This window comes from Podarcis tiliguerta (assembly GCF_965153285.1).
Source record: "Podarcis tiliguerta genome assembly, chromosome: 2".
NCBI classification, from domain to species: Eukaryota; Metazoa; Chordata; class Lepidosauria; order Squamata; family Lacertidae; genus Podarcis; species Podarcis tiliguerta.
The window spans coordinates 79,104,761-79,125,882 of record NC_139535.1 but is presented as its reverse complement, the minus strand read 5'-3'; the positions used below and the strand labels follow the sequence as shown (position 1 = coordinate 79,125,882).

General features: G+C 41.7%; 2 protein-coding genes across 6 annotated transcripts; one reads left to right on the top strand and one right to left on the bottom strand.

Moving 5' to 3' along the window:
* Positions 1-1,773: 1,773 nt before the first annotated feature.
* SLU7 (SLU7 homolog, splicing factor) lies at positions 1,774-14,641 on the bottom strand. The gene is made up of 16 exons (XM_083430842.1): positions 14,535-14,641; positions 13,049-13,222; positions 11,476-11,629; positions 11,048-11,128; positions 10,704-10,868; positions 9,995-10,063; positions 9,259-9,306; positions 8,460-8,591; positions 8,045-8,142; positions 6,712-6,779; positions 5,663-5,802; positions 4,826-4,987; positions 3,880-3,984; positions 3,695-3,766; positions 2,811-2,921; positions 1,774-2,459 (listed from the first exon to the last, which is right to left on the bottom strand). The coding sequence occupies exons 2-16, from the start codon at positions 13,210-13,212 to the stop codon at positions 2,280-2,282; spliced, it is 1,749 nt and encodes a 582-aa protein (XP_083286968.1). The 5' UTR covers positions 13,213-13,222; positions 14,535-14,641; the 3' UTR covers positions 1,774-2,279.
* Positions 14,642-14,699: 58 nt separating this feature from the next.
* Positions 14,700-19,579, top strand: PTTG1 (PTTG1 regulator of sister chromatid separation, securin). Of its 5 annotated transcripts, none has more exons than XM_083430986.1 (7): positions 14,700-14,767; positions 15,796-15,829; positions 16,664-16,775; positions 17,421-17,590; positions 18,276-18,366; positions 18,991-19,140; positions 19,419-19,579. In XM_083430986.1, exons 1-7 carry the CDS (start codon positions 14,715-14,717, stop codon positions 19,490-19,492), a joined length of 684 nt encoding a protein of 227 aa, XP_083287112.1. In that variant the 5' UTR covers positions 14,700-14,714; the 3' UTR covers positions 19,493-19,579. The 5 variants fall into 5 exon arrangements, with proteins under 5 accessions (XP_083287112.1, XP_083287111.1, XP_083287115.1 ...); XM_083430985.1 differs by lacking the exon at positions 14,700-14,767 and adding an exon at positions 15,333-15,463; XM_083430989.1 differs by lacking the exon at positions 14,700-14,767 and adding an exon at positions 15,479-15,577.
* The last annotated feature ends 1,543 nt before the right edge of the window (positions 19,580-21,122 follow it).

Genomic DNA, 21,122 nt, shown 5'->3' with positions numbered 1-21,122 from the left:
AGTACAGCCAAAAGCCTTTTAAAGAAATTTCCCCCTAGACATCAAATAAACGAAAAACAGCTATACCAGGATCTAAAAGAAGCATCAACCAAGTCTATCAAAATAATTCAGGTTGTGCAGAGTCCAACATTTGAAGAGGCTTGGCTCATATTTTCTACCTAATGCTAGTTCACTTTTGCAGATAACATCATGCACCAAGATGTGCAGTACATATATATTATCATAGAATCACGAGAGAAGGAAATTATATTGTGACCTATTTAGTATGTATTAAAACAACACTTCAGGCAATGTGAGTCTTCCACAGGCACTTGTTTCACAGCCAAAAAAAATAGAATCTGCTTTTTAAAGCTTGCAGTCTCATTTTGACATTGCAAAATTTTAGCAAGCTTCACTGGAGCACAACAGGCAAGGCAAAATATACTATATAAATTTACATTCATGAACAGAACTGCAAAAGGCAGAATTGTGTGTAAAGGAGGGAGAGGGTTTTCCCATAAGACAACATGGGTTCTCGCCCTGTGGCTACTGTGTCTTCTTTAAGGTTGCACAAAGCAGCTGAACCTTAAATTAATTCTCCTGTTGGACAGGGACATTAAAGGGGGCTTACAGTAATAAGGGCAACAGAAGATGAAATAATAGTATGTGAGTTTTGGCAGTGGCAGTGGAAGTGACAGCAGACTTCAATAGCATGGCAAGCCATGAGGAATGATTGCACAAGGGACTGAGTTTGGGGATAGAGCGGGCTGGATGTCCAGTTCTAGAGAATGAGCACAGAAAAGATGGAAAAGGGCTGTTGCTTGAGCTGCAAGTTAAAGGCAGAAACATCAGGAGGAACTGGAGATGGGGTTTTGGTGGTTGGGACTGGCCCTCCAGTGAGCAGACTAGCAGTATGAAGGCAATAACAGCGTTGCACATTAACTGCATCAAAATGCAAATTCTACTGGACACAGAAATGCACAAACTAAGCAAGTATGATTAAGGCCAGCCTGCTTTTCATTGTGAACGGTTGTCATTTTGGGATACAAAAGAACTCTAGATCAAAGTTTGATTCCCCTTCAAATCTGGTAAGAACTAGTGCTGTTAGCTTTCATGTAAATGACAATTTTCCTTCAAATTTTTTTCTCCCCGACTTATCAGGGGTGATTCGCATCTAATTTCAATAAATTACTGACATTTTAGGAAGTATGTCCAGTATTCTCAGGCCTTGGGAGGAACAAAGTCTTAGAAATGCCAATTCAAAATGGAAAAAGCAAAGGAGCACTTCAAAATCATAAGGTTGGAAAATGAATTGTTTCCCTTTTCCAAGACCCAACAGCTACATCACTAGGGCATATTTGCCAATGAAATGTATCTAGCATCTGCCAACAATGCCCCTCTGCTATCATAATAGGAAAAACATCTCTATGGTTTAGGCAGAAGAATGAATAAGTGTCTCTCATTAAAATCCCAGGTTAGTAGGGGACACTTAAATCTTCCAGGACACCAGACAATTGGGATTGGGATAGGGTACGCAAAAGCCTAGCTGTGTCCCAAGGATGACAGAAAAGGAAGATGATCTCTGGTTCATTTATCTATTACACTTGCCACAGCTATTGCTGACAACTGTGAGCACAATCCAGTGCTTCCAGCATGCAAGCACAGAGAGTGGGAGGAAAGAAAAGGATCTGGTACTTTAGATGATGAATGCAGAGCAATTGCGGAAGATGTTCTGATAGCTAACTCCCAGAGCAACACTTTAAGACACACGAGATATTTGGAAATCTCATCCAATTCTGCTGAGAAGCTGTCTGAGCTTTTAACCAGAAGAATGGTTTCACAAGAGTAGAATTCTGTTAACTTCTGATAAGAATACCCCCCCTTCAACTGTACTGAGTTAATTTATACATAAAAGTAGGTTACAACTGTGTATTTGCCAAGTGGAAAGTACCAAACTCTTGTTCCCTTCAAACAGCAGAAATAGTGACTCCTGCTATTTTTTGTTTGGGGATGTGACACATTCTGAGTGAGAAGAATGTTGCCTTTTTGAATTAATAAACCCACTGGGCATCATAACTGCAACCAGCAGGTTATGGCTGACAAAACATTTGCATTTACAAAGGAAACACAAGATGTAAACTGTACACTCCCTTTTTTCAGTTGAAACATTACCATATTTATATGCCATATTTATATACACATACACAATACAATACAGAAAACTGGCAGGTGTTCTACTTGGTGATCAAATATAAAAACAACACCCAAGTCCTGTGGGCTTGCAAGTTCTTTCATAAAAGTTACTGCCCCAGAAACGAGGCCATAGGATCATCTGGCCGCTGGCGCTTCATTCGATAAGCTTCCATTTCCTCCTCTGTTGGTTCTCGGCTTTCATACATGCTGTTATAGGGCCTCTTTCTCTCATCTAATTGCATTATTTCTTTCACGTGAAGGAGACGGGCTTCTTCAGCATTCAGTGCCTAAAGGAAAACAAAACACAATCCATAACTGTGTGACAATATTAGTTTACAGAAGCCAGCAAGATCCAATACAGGGAGTGAGGTTTCATTAAATGATAGGCAGGGATGGAGAGAAATTGTCTGCAGCATTAAGGTGATCATGTGGCATAATGTAGGTTTAGCCCATGGGATTCCAGCTGTTGGCTACTGGTCTAAACACCGTCACAAGTATTCACCCAAAAGAGTATGACTAGAAAGTCACCAAGTTGTATTCAACACTTTACATCGGCTAACAAAAGGAATCCATCAGTTTGAAAATTACTAATAAGCAAGAAAAATGCAGCTGGCAGATTATTCTTATTTCAAACATACCTTCTTTAATTTTTCCTGTTTCTTTCTATCTTCTTCACTATCAGAACCTGTACTCTTCTTGTGCTTTTTCTTCTTTTTCTTCTTCTCCTCTTTTTGTTTGTCCTGATGCATCTGCAGAGGGTGGAAAAAAGCAAGAGTATTCGGAGGCAGCCCCACGTATAACAACTTGCAGTAAACGAACCTAGGGACTTTTTGAGACTTTGAAGGATGAAATGTTACATGGGCTGTGCTGTCTTATTTTGAATAACCACTAGGCGGATCTTGCAGTTAAAGAGAACTATTCCTCTATATCAGTAGTGGGGAACTTCCGGCCCACAAGCCAAATTAGGCCTGGCGGGGGTTTAATTGGGCCCATGGGGCAGTTTCCCTTAAACCACATCCATCTGCTGCACTCCAGATGTATGTAACACCAGGTGTGGAGCAAGTAAAGACACAGCTGCAAAGGAACGATTAAAGGGCGCTGCCAATTGTTTCTTGCTAAGCAGGACTTGCATTCGGCACCTTTAAAATTTGATGCCAAATACAAGCTCCGCTGAGATTAGTGTCATTAAAGAACTCCTGATCTGAGCTCCCAAGCGCAACTGATTCCTGCCAAAAGCAGAGGTTTTAATCAGTGTCGCTTAGCTGATTGGCACAGCCTACAACCCCAGCTGGTATTGGCTGCCTGACTTGAGTTCAAGTTTGTCTGCAAAGAAAAACAACTTCACCTAGTGATGGCAGGTGACTTGCAGTGGGCATGGAGATCTGGCCTGCTGGCTGGATGCAGTTCCCCATTCCTGCTCTACAAACTAAAATTATCTCTCTTCCCCTTGACACACAATAGGTTTTTCTTTTCTTTCTTTTTTTTTGTAAAGGGAAGCACACAGGAGAAAAAGGCAACCTACCTCCACTAGAGTTCTTTGTTTGGTCACATACTCTTCCTCAGGCACTTCAATGGGCAATTCCTCATCAGCGTTCTGTAGAGAGAATAAATAGGAGAGAAAATAAAATTCAACAGGAGAAACAAGTATTAGCCTGGATTTTTGTAAAACTTAGAAGTGGAAAATTTATTCCTTAGGCCAGTTCTTACTGCAATTTCTCTTCCAGCTTCTCCTGTGCAATACGAATACTTTACAAATGAGTAGCAGCATTTGTATCCCCATTTGCCTTCTTTCCAATAGGAACCCCAAATGCACTGCAGAGGGAACAAAAAGAAAAGTAAAATCAGTTACTTTTACCACCATTGGTTGTGCTGATGTAAAGTTATAGAATTATATAAATGTTGTTCAGGATACAACTAAACTTTTGAGAAATATTACTTTCCCTGAAATCATGAAATCTACTTACAGAGGATTTATTAAACTTAAATCTTCAGCCTAGGAAGGATTTGTTGTGCTCAGTTCTTGCTTGTTGGCTTCCCAGAGGCATCTGGTTGGCCACTGTGAGAAAAGGCTGCTGGACTAAGGGTTAGAGCAACTGCCCTATGAGGCAAGGCTGCAACATCTGGGGCAACCCAAAGTTCAGCCCTTTTGATGTTTTAGTTTACTTGACTGAGTTTCTGAATATATGCATAATTCTGCTGCCAAAATGGGACATAAAGCGCTTTATTTTTGCTGAACTGCACCCTGAACAGATGTACAGTATCTGCAGATTTTGAAAACTGATTTTTCAAGTTTCCAAGTCAAATATTTGCAAAGTGAAACGATGGGGCTGGATCTAGAGGTCACCCTATGTTAAAGGAAGGTTCCTTCTGCCCACAATAAGCGGAAGGAGGGAAGGCAGCTTTTATTGCTTCTCCCTGCAAAGGAATCATTGTAGTAAGTAACTTTTAAAACCAACTGTTTTACAGTGAAGTGGTGACCATGTAAGCACAGGAGAACTCAACTCATACCTATGAACTGCATGCAGGTCAGAATTTGGCTGCCTGCAGCTGAAGGGGAGCACAGCTCAGAATTAATTCTGATTAGTAGAACCCTTATTCAAAATATAAAGTGCAGCCTTATTTTTAGTAAGGTTTCCTGTTCTTGGTTACTTACTGTGTGGTTGTTGATAGTTACATCTTCCTCATATTTAGAACGAGCAACAGCCTTCTCTTGGCCTTTAATAACTGTTCCATGTCTAGAATATTCCACATAATCTTCTGTCTGAGCAAGCAGCAACTCAGGCGGTGGGGCATCCAGATGTTCTTGTCCTCCATACTGTTAAGAAATAAAGTTTGGAAAAATCTTTAGCAAAGGATTATCTACAGTTTAACTATACAGTATTTTACTAATCAAGAATCCCTATCTGGATATTGCAGGAAACAACTGTAAGCCACTATGCTATCCTTATATACAGGCAACCCGATTTGTATGGGGTTGTGTTTCTGGTCAGTGGAGCACACCAAAGCCTGTCCTGCTATTTCCCAGGTCTAAAATAATCCGCATGTTGGCGGTTGTGCATCAATTGTATGTGTGCAAAATGGTTGTTGCCTGTCCACTGTGCTCTTTTAAAGAGTTCATGTGCATGTGTATTGAAAGCATTTTCAAATTTCTCTTCAGTAGAATAGAACACACCAACACAAGCAAAACTGCATAAATTTCTAGCAGCAAATGCACAGCAAGGTTAGATTATAAATCCATTTCCACCTCAAAAATCAGATTGGCTTGTGAACCTATTTACTCCTTGTTGTGTGTTGGATTCTTTTAAGCGGCTTAAACGAAGGGTTTTTTTATTTATAAAACTGTACATATTTATAAAACCTTACAAACCGGCACACAGTTCTGTTCAAAATACATAATTCAGTAAATCTTGCTTGCTGCATTTCTATTGCTGCGTGCAAAAATCCCTGGTTGCCTACAGCTACTAGTCTGGTGCTTAGGAGGCTGATTTACCTTCTCCAGGATGCTTTCTTTCTGCTGCTCCTTGAAGTCTTCTTTTTTCACTTTGAAGGACTTATACAAGAGTTCAAGTTTTGTAGGATCTGCCTGAAGATGAACTTCAGAGCCCTTTTCATAGGCTTCCCAGGCAAACACTTTTAAGGAATTAAGGAGAGAGAATGTTTGCAATAACTATTTGCTGATATATATACTAACTTCAAGGTATAAGCTGGTTTTGCTCTCAATAGGAACCCAAATAATTTTGGGGGAAGTGGGGGTAAAGGAAGACAAGGCAAAGGTAAGGTTCTCTCTGTTTTTACTCTTCCCTTCTACTCCCATGAATCATTCTCAGCTTCACAGAGCCAGTTCTAGGAACAGCTGCCATGAATCTCTCTAGGCTTGGCTCTACTGAGCCAGCTTCAAGAACAGCCCACAACATCACTGTCCATCTGCTCAAGCTGGCCTGGAACCCACTTGCTTTGAGCAGAGGGTTCATGGTTTCCAAGGGGCAGAGGAAAGAGAACCGCCTTGGAGAATTATCTAAGGATACAAAGGGCACATTGGGCTTGGAGGACACCTGCATCACTGCAGGCCCCCCCCCCATTTTATACCCCATGCTGAAAGGAAGTGAGTGAGCAAACAAACAAACAAACAAACAAACAAACAAACAAACAAACAAACAGCTACTTCCTTTCAGCCTAACTCATGGCCTCAGAAGCCTAAGAGAACTCACAACTGCATGATGCTCTCCGCAGCCAGTGTTCCTTTGGCAGTATGGAGGCACAAATACACCCCCTAGCACAGTTTGTTTTCCTTTTTTTGAGGGCAAGGGGAGGTATGCAAGGGGGAACATTGAAAACCCTCAATATGTCTCTAAAGTTTTTTTTTTTGGGGGGGGGGGCGGTTTCCTCTGAATAAGGACCCTTTCCCTCTATTTGCCCAAAATTGAAACTCCCCTGAAGATTAAACTGAGAATAGTTCCTTCCGCTGTCAAAAGCAGGTTTCAGTAAGTAGTAGTAGATGGTACAACTGAAGAAAACATGTCTGGCAGATTCAGTACTTACACTGAGTTTGCGCCATAGAAATGGTAGCCCCTGTGTAACGAACGAAGTTGTCACCTGCGTAACTGACCCTGGAAGGAAAGACCTTGTGAGTAACCAGGATGCACAGGAAGTATGAGTGGTTTTACATTACAATATGAGTCCTTTCTTCTTTGTTAGGACACTTTCATTGAAAGGAGCCATTCCCATGTTTGCAAAGATGTGCTTCAATAAGCAACACAAGTCCCCGCACCACCCCCAAAAGCAACACAAGTGACGAGCTCTGCCATAGATCTGTAAAATCCAGCTTGCTTCTTGCGTCTCTGAGGAGACTCAACTGCACGCACCAGCTTTTCAGGCAATATGCTTGTAGTCAGAGCAATCATCCATTATCAAAATGCAGTATGAGAAACAACTTTCAGATTAAAACCACATACAAGAAAGGAATGTACTGCGACCCTCCTGCAACAGAGCTTTCTTACACAGCATCTGGGGCCCACATTTGTTGGTGACTTACAAGCCAGCCTCTATTTATGCTCACCACCAACCCTCTCCCATCCCCATGAAAGTCCTCCCAAGTGTGCTGTGGGTCTTAGAGGCAGGGGTTTCTCTCACCAGTCCTGAGCTGTAGATAACAAATCACACAAGAGATTTCAGCTCTTTTGCTTTCCCCAAACTGCAACTCAAAAGAGAAAACCATGACTATCACTGAACCTTCTGGCTATATACAGAAGGCTTGAAAGGAAAGCATGGTCTCATCTCAAGCTTGGCTACGGTAACAAGCAGCATGAGAGACTCAGGTCATTTTTTATTTACTCCTTACTCCAGCACAAAGTAAAGCTTGGAGGAAAGAGATATAAGCTTTTGGGTATCAGTCCCCCCCAGAAACTCAAGAGCACTTGCCCCTAGTGGGATAGAACATGGATATGTGAATGTCTGTGCAGCATTTAGCTATTCTACTAAATAAAGGGGGACTAATCATTCAACAGAATAATTAATTTCAACCAAATGATTAGGGGCAATGGAGATGTCAAATCCAATTTCTTTCCATGGGTGAAATCCAACAGTGTTTCTTCACCAGTGGAATGGATATTGTTGGTAGAACAGATTCACCCCCCCACCCACTTGCATGCCCTAAAACCTGGTTTGGGAAACCTCTGGCAGATAGGGAAAAGGGAGGTCCATTCATGTGGTTTTGGATGCCACCCAGGAAATCCCCAGTATCAAATTAGTACTAAAGAAAGCTTTTCTCACAACTTCCACTGTCATGTACGGGTTTCACCGGTACTCAAATATTAATGTTTGAAAGGATGCACAAGACATTTAAATTACCCAAGCAAGTTAGTTTCAAACTTACTCATCTGGATTCTTTCCGGCATTGGCATATGGATTCTCTCTCATCGCTCTGGTTTTAGGATCATAGTATGCAGAATTGGGATCAAGATTCCGCAAGTACTGAAAAGACACGAGAATACAGACTTGAAGCTTCAGTGCAGGTAACAGAGCCAACCATCCCTTGAAGATCTCTTAATGCCAACTCGTCAATGCAGCTAATCAAATCCTCATTTTATTTTAAGTTAAATGGATTTCTTAATGTCACTAAGCAATTAATTTTCAGTTAAGGATGAGAAATCTAAAAGAGACTATTGGTTGCATATATTAATTAATAAAGCTTGATGAAGGCAAGAAGAATGTTGTGTACTTTTCTTAATCCACCAGTAAAACACAGACAACAGCTACACAATGACAAGGCTTAATGTGAATCTGCTTACTTTAGCGATATCCTCCCGAATACGCAGGTTTCGGACGGTAATACGCCTTTTGGAGTCAAAATTCTGTCCAGGCATATCAATGTCATCTGCATATTTGTCTTCATCTTCATCTTCACTGTTATGATCTCTTTCCTGAAAACATAGCAAGATGTATTATTCAAAAGAGCAGTAGGTGTAGAATTCATTTGCACAATTAATCTAAAATGCAAAGACCTTTAAGCTATTTTAAAAATTCAGACAATTTTATTAGTGCTCTGTAAATATTTTTTTAAAAAATAAGAGTCCTATATGTTTTAATTTATTAGGATCTAAGTGAGGTTAGATTTGCCAAAGTCTATTTCATCCTTGCAGGACAGGTCACTTAGATCCAGAAACAGATGCGAAACATCCCTCTAGTTGGTCCATGCTACTCAAGCAGCACAGAGAGCTGAAAGGGCAGCTGATTAATGATGTTGTCTCTATGCAAAAATGCTTAAAAACAACCACCTCCCTTATTTTCATAAAGTGATGCTCATTATCAGAGGTACCTGGTTGGGGTGGGAAAAGAGGTGGACCTCTCCCCCAATTTTTCACATTTCCTTTTAACAGTAATAGTTTCTGGTCCATCATATATGATGGCAGGTGATTAATAGGTGGGGGGTTCCAAGCACCTATCAATATGGCCCACAGAGGCAGGTACAGTTCTAGATTTGGTCCTTTAGCGTGATCCAGTTGGCCACCTCAAAGTACACCAAGCCATTTTCTGTGAAAAAACAATTCTCTCTCCTGTATCTTGTGAGTTTTTAAAAATATTATTTACCGTTTGTGAATTTGGTTCCTCTTCTCCCCATCTATGTCGCGGGGAGTTCTGCGGCAAGGAAAAGTAGCATTAGCACAGAATATAAGCTCCATTTTGTATTTTAGTTTTAAATTTCAAAATATTTTTTTAAAAGTGTAAGACTGAGATTAACTTTATTGAGGAAGCTGAAAGAAAATACCCTGAAATGGCTCTGGTTTCCTTCCTGTTCAAAAGAAGCTTTAATATTAAAAGTAGGGTTTATACTGCCACCTAGTGAAATGCAAAATGAAGGGCACGCCCAAATGAGTAAGCACTCCTGTTGGTTTGTTCATAGCAAAAGCTTTAGGCTTAAGGTAGATTTAAGCCTGATCTAGCGCGACGGGGTGAGCTCCCGTTGCTCGGTTCCTGCTCCTGCCAACCTAGCAGTTCAAAAGCACATCAAAGTGCAAGTAGATAAATAGGTACTGCTCCAGCACAAAGATGAATGGCGTTTCCGTGTGCTGCTCTGGTTCGCCATAAGTGGCTTAGTCATGCTGGCCACATGACCTGGAAGCTGTATGCTGGCTTCTTCGGCCAATAAACTGAGATGAGCACTGCAACCCCAGAGTTGGCCACGACTGGACCTAATGGTGCTTAGTGCTTATTTGTGCCCTCAGCAGCATCCTATACCTTTAATAGCAGTGGTGACATGTGAGAAAGGGGGACACACATCCCTTGTGGTAAAACACCAGGGTACTAATGTTTTCAGTTCACTTACCACTTGCTCCGTCAGCTTTCCCGAAGCCAGCTCCTCCTGGAGCTTCTGCACTTTCAGTGAGCGTTTAGCCTGTTAAAATGAAAGCAGGATTACTTCTCACACTGGACTGAACGTTTCCACAACCACTTCATTCATCATGCAAACATCAATCTTATTTAATTAAAATTAAATCTGTCTAGTTTGGTACTAAAATTCAGTATGAACAATCCCTTTACTAACCCTTAGCAAGCAGAAGTTCTTCTCACCAGAGGGCATCTTTCACTAGACAAGTGGGAATTATCCTCTGCTTTGTAAGTGGTGTTCTGCATGCTCAACAGAACTTCCTCTTCCCCTCCTCCCCTTGTGTACCCCCAAAATTTGTTCCAGAGAGCCCCCCCCCAACAATTTGGAGAGATTTTGAAGATCCACGGTGGTCTGCAGAAAGAAGAGGAAGTGGACGTTTTTTGCACAAGCATGTCGCATGAGCGAAACAGCAGAACTGGACAAAATGCATTGTTTGAAAGTCACTCTTGGCTCAATGGTCTGGCTGAGTAAAAGGCAGCTTTTCATGCACCTTACCTTAAACATTTCTACTGGTATTTAAGTTAGTGTGCAAGTTAATTCTACTCTAGATAAAAAAGTGACCTATTTTAACACTGATATATGGCACAACTTCCCAAGAGACTGTCAGAATCTTTTTAAAGGAAAAAAAACACACCACCCTACTTACTAAATCAACCTTGGCGTATTCTTCTACAATCTTCATATGCTCCTCTGGATTATAGCCATTCCAACGGTCTCTTTTTCCATCATAGTCAAACATCAGCTGTGGTTGCATGTGTTCATCTGGTGCAATGTTGGTTCCTGTGAATTTGGCTCCAACCTTTCTAGGTCTCTGCAGGGAAGGAATTAGATCACAACCTTAGCATTGCTCCTGTTCTTCAGAAAAGGAACTGGCCACATTATTATTCATTTTTTGTATCAGAGAGCTTGGGGAAATTAATTTTTCAGAATGTTAGCAAGATTCACAGTTAATTTTATCCAATTTCATGTAAAAATAATAATAATGCTTACCTCTAAGCAATCTTTCTTCTTGTGTGTAAGGGCACCACAGTTCTCACATGCTCCTTTGCGGTACTTGGTTGCATGAGAATTCTGAACAAAAAACAAAAACAAATGAAAGCTTCCTATCAACAGCACACCTACTTCCCTCCGCTCAGCCTTGATCAGAATATAGTTGGCCCCATTTGACTGCAAAAGAAACAGATCTACAATACAATTAATTATCTGTAATGATAATTGCAGAGAACTTGATCCTTAGCTTGCAGTGTACCCCTGCCAGAACTAGTATAAAACTATCCCACAACATCTGATACTCAGAAAGATGACAAACTATCACTGAACTCAATCTTTTGAATGCCAGTATTAAGAAATAAAGGCAGCAAACTGATTAGGATTTATTCACATTCTAGAGTGCCAGCATTCCCATCATGGTGACCTACCTCTTTGACGCCTCGCTTATACCATTCCCCTAGAAATGTAAATTCTTGTTGCTTCTCTGGCTGAGGTCTCTGATGCTTTAGTGTAGGCCTTTTTGAAGGATCTATATACCATGGGACTGAGGAAATGTACTGAGGAATATGAGGGTTGATGTCTCTGTAATAAATAGAAAACACACACATTGAAGTGGGAGTAAGCCCCATTGAACATACTGGGAATTACTTCTGAATAAATATGGTTGTGTTATGGTTGCATTGTTGAACAACTAAATGTTACAGATATCCACAAATAATGTTGTGAATGCTTTGTGACCGGGTAAGATGGACCTTAAGTCTGTAATGGTTCCCATGCTGAGATAAAGATCAAGGAGACTTCTAAGTGGAAACAGTTAGGATCATTTCATTATTTATTTTTATTTATTATGCTCTGACATTTATATGCTGCCTTTTCCCTACCATGGAAGCTGACATGCAGCTGAACTCAGTTGAGACATGCCTCCAAGTACATAGACTCAGACCCACAGAAGGGATGACAACAGAATCCCCAATTCAGTGCTTTTTAAAATACTTCAAAAAATAGATTGTTAATTTCAAGTACAGTGGTACCTCTGGTTACATAATTCATTCCGGAGGTCCGTTCTTAACCTGAAACTGTTCTTAACCTGAGGTACCACTTTAGCTAATGGGGTCTCCTGCTGCTGCCACCGCGTGATTTCTGTTCTCATCCTGGGGCAAAGTTCTTAACCCGAGGCACTACTTCCGGGTTAGTGGAGTCTGTAATCCGAAGTGTTTGTAACCCGAAGTACCACTGTATCAAAACATACCCGTACAAGGAAAACAGGGCTTAGCAGCTGTGCAGAAAAGAGAGAAAATAGCGGCAGATGGTAGCCTGTTTTAGACTTTCCAATAAAGGCAACCAAAGTGTCTCTCCATAAGGGTCCATGAGTCAATGGAGGGTCAAAACCATGTTCGATTGTCTTAACAATACAGTCATACCTCGGGTTAAATATGCTTCAGGTTGAACGTTTTCAGGTTATGCTCCGTGTTACCTCTGGGTTTCGCCACTTGCACATACGCAGATGCTCAAAATGACGTCACATGCATACATTTTACTCAAGATGTGAACGGGGCTCTGGAATGGATCCCGTTCGCATCCAGAGGTACCACTGTACTGTAAAAGGATACTGTGTTATATAGGAAGTGTGAGTCTTTCCCCCTCCCAGATCGATATTCTGAGCACTGAGCTTTGGCCCTTCCTTTTTGCTTAATTTTTTTAAAAAAACCTCTCACACTTCAAGATTTCAATCCCTTCCAATTGCCTGCCCCACTCTGGAAAGGTTAGGAAAAGACTAGACAGGCTGAAGGCAGGAATAAACCATACATTTCGGTTCATTCATTTCATTACCCATTGGCTACAGAAATTCCAAAACTATCAAGCAAGATGAATGAAATTCCTTCAAGGTACATACCTCCTAACTTCAAAAAAATAAAACAACAGAAAGTCATAAAAGAAGTGCAAGTTTGAAGGAAATACAAGGGAACTGCTAGCAGATATGAAGGGATACACAAGACTTACTTTCCCTCTTCATCTACTTCTGCTGGTGCATTGCCCAGTTTTCTCTGTTCTTCCAATTCCTTTTTCTTCCTCCAGTCCTCCCTGGTCATCTTCTTAGGCTCTTCTAAGCCATTTGACCCTCCAGGAGGGTTAGCAGCTATCGTTTCCATACTACCAGATTCCATGATCTTTTACCTACAAACAAGAATGCAGGTTTATCAGCCACAGAAATAGATCAAACACTGTTTTAATACAAGTCCTTATGAATGATCTCAAATTGTTAACTATAGTCAGTATTTTGCATGTATTAATTCTCCCATCGACCCTTCACTGGTGTTCTTACAGTAATTGGAGCCAGGCCACAGCCATCAGAAAAAGTAGCTACCATATGAAATATAACACCATTCTCTCTCTCAGAGATGATAACAAAAACAGAAGCAGCTGGGTTTAGTGGGATAATGCACAAGCTCTCCATGAATCCAAGAAATGATTCAAAAACCGTAACATGCAGAGATAGTGTCATATCAAAACCGCACTCTGCTTAACACCATCCAAACTCAAGACAGATTATAATACCTCTTCAAACCCCACCAATGTGACTGTTAAATAAGCCGCCTCCTATAAGTTACCACCTCCTATAAATTAGGTGAACACGAAACCAAAAGCTAGCTAGCCTTTCTGATGCTTTGGGAGTTAGAAGCCTCCCAGCTATTTTCTCCACTCCTTCTGTGGCTGCATAGATCCCTAGAAGACTCCTCTAGCAGGATTTAGCCACGGATGTTTATGTCTTTATGAACCATTCTCAACGAGTTAGTATTATTAGTCATAGCAGTACGTAACTATGTTTATGTGGGTTCCCCTCCCTCCCATTAGTAACAGTTTGATGAGAACACCTCAACTACGACCTGCTTAGCCATCATAGCAAAAGAACATCTATCTGATCTAAGCAACTGGAAGCAAACACATAATTTCAAGCGCAGTTAATGTACTGATCAATCAGCCTGGCAACTGGATTTGTGCGTTTAACGGAGAGGTGCTGTAAGTGGGGGAGGAGGGCGGGAGGCTAGAGCAGGAGCTCACTGTACGGTCGGCCCCAGCTTTAACATCCCTGCCCCCAACCACAAGGACTTCAAGAAACCGAAAAGAAGCACAAAAAGTCATTTTTACGACCCTCTTGTGTTTCCCGCGACAAATACGTAGCTGAAACAGGTAAACCAAATAAACCTCCAGAGAAGGTCCTGACGTGAGGCCTTAGCGGGCCTTTGTTTACTCCTCTGTGTGAAAACGCAGAATGTACCGAAACCCAAAGGAAAGAGGAGGAGCAGCTGCCACCACGGAGGCTCCGGGGATTTTAAACGCCCAGGGAGACACAATATCCCGAATACGTGCTCCGTATAAACAAACACTACTTTCAGGACGCTGGAAGCGGCCTCTGCTGTCCTATAGGGGAAGTAAAGTTTCCTCCGCCGGGTAACACTCGCAGGGCAGCCACCAAATCCAGCCTTACCGAAGTTGCCAGCCCCGACAGCTGCCGTTTCTACGCCACAGGCTTCTCGGCACCGAGCAGGCCTCACTTCCGCTTTGCTTCCGCTTCCCACAATGCAGCGCGCCGCTCCATCCGCCTTCTTCTTAAAGAGGCACCGCCCTGATTCCAAAGGCATCTCGGCGTCCCCCGCCCGGTCCCTACATGCATTTACTCGGGGTTAAGCCCCACTATGACTCCAGGGCGCTTTGTTTTCGGTGCGCGTCTTAATTAGAGCCCCGAGGGTCGAAAGCCAGCCCACGAGGGGTTTAGGTCCGGCAACCTCCTCTGGATCAGCTAAAAGGCTGCAGTCCTGTAAGGGCAGTAGGAGGAACCCCAACTAGAGCAAAGCAGTCCTCCTAGGCAGGACTGCTGCAGTGACTGTATGCATGAGCTTCCTTGCACTAGAGTGAACTCTTATGCCTTAAGCATTGTGGTAGGCTTTAATCTTTATATGGCTACCCACTGATTTGGGAGTAAATCCCAGTACAATGAGACTCCGGAAAAGGATTAGGACTAGCATTGCAAGCCTTTAAGCCCTCTGTTTTTGTTGCAGCAGATCCACAGGGCTGCCTCCTCCTCCGCCCATAATAATAATAATAATAAAATAAATAATAACGGTAATAGTAACAACAATTTATTATTTATACTCCGAAAGTGATGCACCCCGGGACCTCCTGTCTTACTTCGCCGAGTGCAGCGAGCAAGGGTGGCTTTAGGGCTTTGCAGTCTGATCCCACGCATACGTAGCTGGGAATGAACTCCCACTGTGCACTGTTCCCATAGGAAAGACAGTTCATGCGCCTTCCAACTAGCACGCTTCATCTGCTGTCCCTTTGCCTCGTCGTGGGTTCTTTAACGAGCCGGGAACGCGTGAAACCCCGCCTCCTCTCCTCCGCCATTGGTTTACCGAGGTAGTAATCAGCAGCGGCTCACGCGGGGAGTAACGACCAATGGGGAAGGAGGGTGATGATTTAAAAGTGACCCGTGCGGAAAGCAGAGCTCGTTGGTATTGTATAGCTTTTAGTGTGCGTGTTATCAATTGTTTGGCAATGGGTGGATGCGAGGTTTAAAAGCTTGTTTGCCCTAAATTTTTGTTTCCTTTATTTGTCATTGCTTCCTAATGTCTCTATCGGTTCTAATTCAAATGTGCTGGTTTTATGTTTATTAACAAGTTGTGTTGCTTTTCTAAAATTCTGTATCCTTTTTGCTTGGACTAAAATTATTTTATTATTATTGCTATCAGGTTCTTTGTTTCGTTTGGTCCATTCTATAGGCAGGTAAGTAATGCTAAAAGAGAAGTTGGCTTTTTGGTGTTTTTTCCCTAAGAGTTAAATCAATCAGGTCTAGGACAACCTAAGACTCCAGTCCTGACTGTACTTAAGATGGACAGTCAGTAGGTTTCCTGGAGTTCTGTGTGCCTTATTGCTGAGTACTCCTGCACATGGTCAGGCAAGTTAGTGAGACTGCATTAAAATGATGGAGAACAATGTGGGTGGGAATACACTTTGTAGGGTCCCCCTCCCTTTTTTGCTGTTACTTTTTGGGTTACACTGCTGTAATGCTAATGTCTGGCATTTAACACTGGCACTCAAGTATGTGGTAGCATGGAAAGTATTGCTTTAGTGTATGTGTCAAAGCCTGTAACTTTAGGCTGCAATTCTTTTAAGCATTTATCTGAGAATAAGACCACTTGAACTCGGTGGGACCTACTTCTGAGTAGGCAGCAATAGTTCACTGTTGTTCTTAACTTCAGAATGTAGTCCTCTGTAAATAGACACTTTAAAAAAGTGTGTTTTTTTTTAAAAAAGACTGTTTTGTCACCACCACCATGTATTTTTCTAAACTGCTTTAGTGAGTAGTTTTTGTTTGCATTTTGAGTTCTGTCTAGTGTTTAACAGTTATCTGCACATACCAGTGCACTGTACCTAGTCAAGACAAACACTTGAAAGAAGTGCATTAAACCAGTGGCCGCCTTTGCTCCAGAAGGTTCTGGAGGAGTTTCCCCAAGTGATTGAAGTACTACTAGTGAGACATACTTGAACTCCTATAATGATGACAGAAGGCTAAGGATGCAAGAAAACATGAAATAATAATGTATATATCTGTTCTAGCAATCCTTGGATGTCAAAGTGATGGCGACACAAATTTACATAGAAAAAGAGAATGATGAAATTGGCACAGTTGCTTCTTCTAAGGGTCGGATGCAATTGGTATCTGCACCATGTAAGTTTGTATTCATGTGAATTTAAACTGGTATAAATGAATGGAAATACCTTTTTTAAACCAAAGCTCCATTAAAGATGCTGATGAACTTGAATTAATAATTCAGAATGCTTAATATCAACTTTTTATAGCTTTCTCCTCTTTTTTTTGGAGCCAGCAGTGATAACAGGTCAGCTCAGCTTAGAGGTACCGGATGATGAAGTCTTTGTGGAAGGACAGGATGCCGGGAGGAAGGAAAAATGAGAACTAACTGTGGCTTCTCCTTTATTCTGCCTCATGGAGTATTCTTAGCAGCACTGGCTTGATTTGCTTGTCTTGCCTGTCACATTAACCATGGTTTAATGTGAACAAGCAGCACGCTCAGAATCTCCTGGGGCATTCCTGCTGCATTTTGGATGAAACAAACCAGGGCCTGGTTTGTCATGTTACCTGAACCTGCACTTGTTTATCTCCAAATGAACCAAGCTAAGAACAAACCTTGGTTTACTGCTCTTGGCTTGTTTGGAGAGAGACAAACAACAATCTTGGGTTCATATAACATGATAAATGTATGTTCTGTCTTGTTTTGTCTGTGGTGCCCTTGAATGAAGAAGTTTTGGTACTTTGGGTCTCAAGCATGTTGGCTGATTTGATTTTCTTTCATAGCAAAGAGTTTTGCTGAAAGGTCCTGCCCCAAGACTCCGCTTGTTGGAAGGACAGCGAACGTAAATCCAGCAGCATCCCAGTCTGTCAGGAAGGTTCTAGGAAATTTGAATAGGCCTTTAACAACAACGAAGAGTAACTTTCCGAAAGGAAAAAAGTCTTCTACGAAAAAGGTTAGTAGAGCTAATACTCCATAGGACTGCATTAGATTCTCAAAACAGAATGATTCCTAGGCTGGAGAACCTTTCCAGATACAAGCAAAACAATCAGAGCTGCAGGTTAGGCAAGCTGAATAGAGAAGATCATAGATGTGTGCCAATCTGTCAAAATTTCTGCAAGTGATAATGATCAGCTCACCTTAAACTAGCCTCTTGAGTAACTGAAGCTTTCATCTTGTGTAAAACCTTTCCTCCAGAAAAGTAGTACATTGGTGGGTATGAAATAGGGGGATGACTGGCACATAGGAAAAAGAGAGTTGTGTGTACATAGAGACCAGCTTTCTCTCTAACTCATGAAGGAAGAATGCATTCACAAGGATGATTAAAGCTAAGAACACTGGAAAATCTGCTGGTCACAACAAGACAACAAAAACCAGGGTGGCACCTGAAAGGGGATTTCTAAGTGAAGATAAGGGAAGAAGTGGGGAGGCAGCCTGTTTTTTAATTTTTCCTTGATTAAGGAGTTGGGAACAAGAAGTCATGGTGTTATAATAAACATGATTTTGGGAATTCCCAAGCTGTGGTCCATGGTCCACCAGTGGAAAGCATAGATTCAGCATATTAACGGGAGAAATCTCTAGTTTGGCTGTTGTAAGACTTTGTTGTAACCACTTTTTCTCACTTTTTATCCTTATTTAAGGCTACTGAAACTGCAAACAGAGTTGAAAGCAGCAGCATGGTTCCTGAAGACTATCCAGAAAAGGAGAACCTATTTTCCTATGATCCTTTAGGTAATGCCTGCCAAGGATTATTTTGGTTTCCTTGGGATAGAGGGGGTGATTGATTGATTGGTTGGTTGATAATCAATGCAGAGATATGAAGCAGGAGGTGGTTCGGCTGGAGTGTCATAGGTTGCTGTATGTCTTGTTAACTGACCTTCTATACCATAAGCTGCAACGCATGCTGGGGTTATGTTCTGGGGATCGCATCTAAAGGCAAAATTGTGTAAAGTCAAAATGTATTGGGTTCATTGGTAGGTGGGATTGCCAAAGATTCCCCCCAGATGCCCGTCCTATCATCATCATCATTATTTTTATTATCATTATCATCATCATCATTATCATTATCATCATCATCAACATCAGCCAAGCATGTTAAACTGAATGGTCACACATTAAATACACGTAAGTTGCAGGATTACTGTACTAGAAGTTGCCAGGCATAACAGATAAATAAGTTGAGGGAATCTGAATAAAAAATCAGTCATGCATTTTATTTATGCTCTTTGTGTGCTACTCAATAGCGGTGTAAACCCTGCTAGCTGAGTGAATTATGTTACTGCCCCCACTCCTCTAACAAGTAGTGGAGAGTGATGCTCAGGGGCAGTACTAACCACTGCTGTTGTTTCTGAACAGACTTTGAGAGTTTTGAAGTTCCCGAAGAGCACAGGCTGAGCCACATGCCCCTGACTGGAGTTCCTCTGATGGTATTTGAAAATGCCTCTGACAGATTTGCAAGCACAATCTCTGTACCCGCAAAAGAGCCTTCCATTTCATGGGGCTATGGTAAGTTTTAAAAAAAGTGATTTGCATCCAGTAAAGTGAGTGGCTGTAATGCTGCATTGTAAGGGGCAATACTTGGTTGGAACAGAGCAAACACAGAAAGAATTGAAAAGCAACTTGGTGGTTGTCCATTAACAACTGCCTAACATTTGGGTGACTAGGGTAAAAGGGGCACTGGAAAAAAAATGGAGGTTAGGAATGTAACCATGAACATTAGAAATGAAAATATTAAAATTTGAATGTATCTGACTTGATGTTAACTGGCTTTTTAAATCTTTCAGATACCCTGCAGTCCACTCAAGACTTCCTGGCAACTTTGGATGAAATAGTAATTGATCTTCCCCCTCCCTTATAATATGTAAACAGGCTTATCTCTTTTTAAGCTGAATTTTGAGCAAGCTGTATTAATTTTCATAATAAAGGACTTGGATTAAAATCGCAAGATGACTTTGAATGAACTGACTTAACAAAACGAAGTAAAACTTGCCAGAAACCAGAAGGTTGGGCAAAGCTAGTCAGTGCAGTTAAGATTAGGACTCCAGACTGCTTTCCTTGACAAAAGGAGAAAATGACAAATAGGGTTGTGAAGGAGGCTCCTCAACATGGTTGGTCTTGCAGTTTCAGTCATCTGGTGGCTTGTTGCTATGTCTGCTTCATGCCTTTTGCTCACCTGAATGTGGATCTGTGAATCTGAGTTTGGTAGTCTAGTTCAGTGAAATGGACAACTCTGAAGTTCAGACATGGTGCTGTACCCAGACTGGAAGGAGGCTGGTAATGAGGCGGGACTTGCAATTCTGATCAGCAGGGTGGCCTAGACTTTGTTCTAAAGGAGCGTTGATGTTGGCTACTGCAGAATGACCGAATCATGTACACGCCACTTCTGAGATTTGACAGGTGCTCAGGTGCTATGGGAAGCAAAAGCAATTTTGGATCTGCCTACCTTGATTTTACAAAAGCCTTCCAACATCATACTTATCTCCATTCAGGCAGGGTGATAGAACAGCATAACCAGCATCTCCTGGGAAATGTCTGTTTAAATAATTAACCACTTGTCATCTGGAAATTTCAGCCAGGAAAGTTTTCAAGGATAGCAATATGACCTTCCTTCAACAACCCATTGAAATGATGAAGAGGCTTTCTCTTTTTTAAAATAAGGAACGGCAGTCGAAGAACCTTTGTAGCATATTAAGGGAAAGCTAGTTTCAGGAAAGTACTTGGTGCACTTGAATCAAGTCTGGTTAACGTTGGGCTGAAAATTTTAGGGCAGCCTTTCTCAACCTTTGTTCCTCAAATGTTGTTAGCCTATAGTTCCCACCATCCCTAACCACTCGTCCTGTTACAATCCTGGGTCTACTTGTAAGTAAACTATTTTAATCCATAGGTCTTCCTAGTAAGTATGGGTAGGTTTCTGCACCAGGCTTATTTCTCTTCTGCTTTGTCGTCTTTCCCCTCTCCCACCTTAGGATGGGGGGGAGAAAGATTCTGCCTAATGAAAACTTTTTAAATCATTGGCTCATTTATTTGCATGGAAGTGCTATCATAGGAGACCTCTTTAAGTCTTGGAACTAGCCAAGCAGAGCTAATGACAATTATTCCTCCCCCCGCCCCCCTTTCACATAGGGCCTTCTACACTGCTCCTTTGGTCAAACATTTTCTGTAGCATATAGTCAGTGCAAAGGAATTTCCTCACAAACCCAACTCCTCAATCCAGAGTGCAAAGGAATAGGCTTAAGAAGGCTGGGATGACACTTGCACCCAGAGCAATTGTTGGGTCAGCTTCACTGCAAAATGGGTGGCTAAACTATAAAGGAGCTAGCAATTATGGTAACTTCCCCTCAGGATATGGGCGGGAAGTTTTGTTGCAAGTGCCCTGGGAAAAAGGGAATCTCTCACAGTCTTGACAGGAAAATGGTGACTGCTTACGTTGGGGAATCTATGGCCCTCTAGATATTGCTAGACCAAAGCTAGCATTTCGGATTGTAGGC